General features: G+C 30.4%; 1 protein-coding gene across 1 annotated transcript; it reads right to left on the bottom strand.

Moving 5' to 3' along the window:
• Positions 1-78: 78 nt before the first annotated feature.
• LOC112466655 (para-nitrobenzyl esterase-like) lies at positions 79-2,567 on the bottom strand (the record flags this gene model as incomplete). The annotated part of the gene is made up of 3 exons (XM_025034879.1): positions 2,376-2,567; positions 642-930; positions 79-264 (listed from the first exon to the last, which is right to left on the bottom strand). Coding segments are annotated over exons 1-3 (616 nt in total), but the record flags the coding sequence as incomplete, so codon positions are not given.
• Between the last annotated feature and the right edge of the window lie 946 nt (positions 2,568-3,513).

Here is a 3,513-nt window from a genome sequence, read left to right as displayed (position 1 = left end):
CTTAACCACAATACCGGGCGTAAGTCATTACATAACCCTGCGCAACAAAGTCTACTATTTTGACAAAATATATTATACCTTTAGCTAATGGAGACAGAGTGAGACAATGTACGAGGACTCCACCAGCACTTTGACCGAAGATAGTGACATTTTCTGGGTCTCCACCGAATTTTGATATATTTTTCTGGACCCATTGTAACGCCATGATTATATCCTTCAGACCTTGATTACCCGTTGCCACTTTGTTGTTAAGGTTTAGGAAACCTGAAGTCATTAATGCATCTTTTTTTTTATAAAGTCGATTTGTTTAAATTAAAAAAAAAATGGTTACTTCATATCCCAAGGAAAAATCGAGCCATAACTTGTTTCTAGTATACCTACACTGATCGTATATGAGCGGCAAATATAAATATTAGTCTTGTATACAAAAAGTAAATAACGTATTGTAAACGTGATATAAATAAATGTGGATTTAAATTTTTTTCATTTTTGAAATGTATAACTTTGGGAATGAAAGGTCTGTAAGAAATCAACATAATCAAGTGAAATAATCGTTAAAATAGATACAATATAACCATTTAATATTAAATGCCACAAAATGACGTACAATGATTGTATACTGAAACGAATAATTAACGTACCTAGAACGCCTAGTCTATAATTCAAGGTAACCAAAACTACGTCTTTTTGCACGATGTAATCGGGGCCATAGAAGGATGCATCACCAGAACCCGTATAAAAGGCACCGCCGTGTATCCATACCATAACGGTACGTTTTTTTAAGGATTCAATTTTCGTCGTGTACACATTTAAATAGAGACAATCTTCATCACCCTTAATTTCGCGTGTGAAATCATTCAATTGAACAGCGACATTTCCGTACTTTGAGGCGTCTCTACCACCGGACCATGGTTCCGCTGGTACCGGATCCTAAATACGTAAAATTCATTCATATATAGAATTTTTCAAAATTTGTGCGCGCCGTGCGATTCTCTGAGTCAAAAGAAACAACTTTTTCCTTACGTAAAATTGCGTTTGAGTAGTACTTCTTAAATAAGAACAATTAAAAGTTATATAACGAATGAGCTGTAAGTTCCGCATGAATCAGGAACGGCATGCACTGGACGTCTATGCTATAGTTTATCTTTTTTTGTGACTAATATCTTTAAACTTAATTACTAATTTATATTATCAACAAATTGTTTAACAAATTAAAAAATTAATTTATGTTGCAAATAAATTGTTCGAAATCAGTTATTTCTTCGAACAATCGCGCATAAAAATTTGTTTATCATAATCTTTTTTAGTTTATTAAATTATTGTTCTAAATAATAGTATTTTATTATTATTATTTTATGTTTGTACACTAAAAAATTCATGATTTTTAAAAAATTTAATTTAATTTCTGTGAATTGTGAGATAACTAACGCAATTACAATTATGATATTTTGTTGTAATAAAACTTATATTTTTTCTTGTGGCAGAGGTCAGCTATGATTCACTTGTCAATTCGCTTACAGCGCTATTTATTCAAGAAATCACAACATGGTTTACAAGAATAATGACACTTTAGCCTCATGCAGCGGATTTCGCATATAAACTTGTGATACTATTGTAGCACATAGGTAACATTTTGGGCGTATTTTTTATGGGCTCAACTCAAAATCGAAATTTTTTAAGTTGTGACAGTATTCTTCTCAGGGTGCGATATGTATAGATAAAGAAAAACCGATTATATAACAAAATTATATAATTGCATGACACAACTGATAAATAGCTTTATCAGTGTCGTTTAATCGGATTTTCCTCTAAAAGAATTGTGACTTTTCGTATTTTTCTAATTTTCTTAAAGCGCGATAAGTGATAAGACTGATAAGCGATCAGAGCTGCGATTCTGTAACTCTTTATGCAGTATTGTTATCGCTATATTGTCATTGCGCACCTCTTTTACGACACAGAAAAAAAGGAATGTCAAATCAACACTGATATACTTGTATATATACGCAAGAATATATAATCTTCAAATAAGATTTATTGCGTTGAACGAAGAAAAAAACTTGCTTGAATGAAGTAATTTATATAGTTAAACGAAGTTTTATATGCGGTTCAATTAACAAGTAAGAAAAATAACTTGAAATAATAAGTTGAAATTTTTATATAAGAAGATTATATATTCTTGCGTATATACAAGTATATCAGTGTTGATTTGATACTTTTTTTCTGTGCATATAGTATAATCCTGCGCAACTGTCGTTATGAGTGCATAAATGACAGCATAACGAGTTACAGACGAGAATCGTACTACAGTTAGACTAAAACTAAAATTAATTTATCTTTTTTTGAAAATGCATTCATAATAATAGAACTTTACGTACTTTGAATCTAAGTTCTCCAATTGGCGGTTTCGCATATGGTATTCCTCGAAAGGCGGTGTAGTAGTCACCGTAAACACCTTTTTCTACAATACCAATTAACTTTCCCTCGTGCACGCATATTTCGACTCTGCTGTTGTCCATGTTGGATACGCTGGAATACTGACGAGCGGACTGACAATCTTTGTTGCGTAGATGTGTTTGTGAAAATATCAATTATAGTTTCAAGAAACAAGTGAGATTAGAATCGAGTATGTTGATAAAGTTTTATTTATAGCCTACGCCGATGATTGCGTGCATTACGTAAAAGTCAGTCTACAATGAGTCGTCACTATTATAACACATAGATAACAGGTACCTACACTTTTTATGGGCTTAACTCGAAAAAATTTTGAAATTTTTTGAGTTGTTACAGTATATTCTTGTCGGGATGCGATATGTCAATAGATATAATTTTTTCTTGATAGTGATAAAACTGTATTATATATGATAAGACTAAGACTTTCAATTTTTATGTAGAGATCAAGAACATAAAATTCACATAAAGATAACAACACATTAAATCACATAGATTAATTTACTACTTTTATTTACAGCGTTGAAAATTATTTCTTAGAAATTCTAAAAACATAGAAATATTATTAATTTAATTATCGCTTGAAGTTTAGGGGTATAAGAAAAATAAACTGCTCTTGGGTAACATAATAAATTTAATTATTTCTAATTTTAGAATGAGATATAACTGACTATCGTATTTAAAATAAATTTTGGGCTTTAATATATAATATATAATATAATATAATTTTTAGACTCGCAAAATATTAACATGACGTTGGTACTTCGACTGGAACATCGCTATTTCTTTTACGATTTTTTTTCCCTGATAAATTTTGCTTTTTTGTCATGATCTTCGATGCCGCGGTGATTACCCACAATACCAATGATAATTACATCCTATACATTTTTTTATGAGTATAGAAGCATTTAAAAAATTTCACGGTTAGCTTTGTTTTTTTTAATGGAATGTTATATTTTTTGTGCCATTGTTAGAAGGTATGTTTAATTTTGCACTTAAATGTATTATTATTGATTGGCCTAAACCTAATAGATATTCAAGGAAATAAAAAATAACGAGGAATTG

The sequence above is a fragment of the Temnothorax curvispinosus genome, unplaced genomic scaffold, assembly GCF_003070985.1.
Source record: "Temnothorax curvispinosus isolate PA1 unplaced genomic scaffold, ASM307098v1 QBEX01016432.1, whole genome shotgun sequence".
NCBI lineage: Eukaryota > Metazoa > Arthropoda > Insecta > Hymenoptera > Formicidae > Temnothorax > Temnothorax curvispinosus.
Note: the sequence above shows the minus strand (reverse complement) of the source record. Positions and strands in the feature narration are given on the sequence as shown.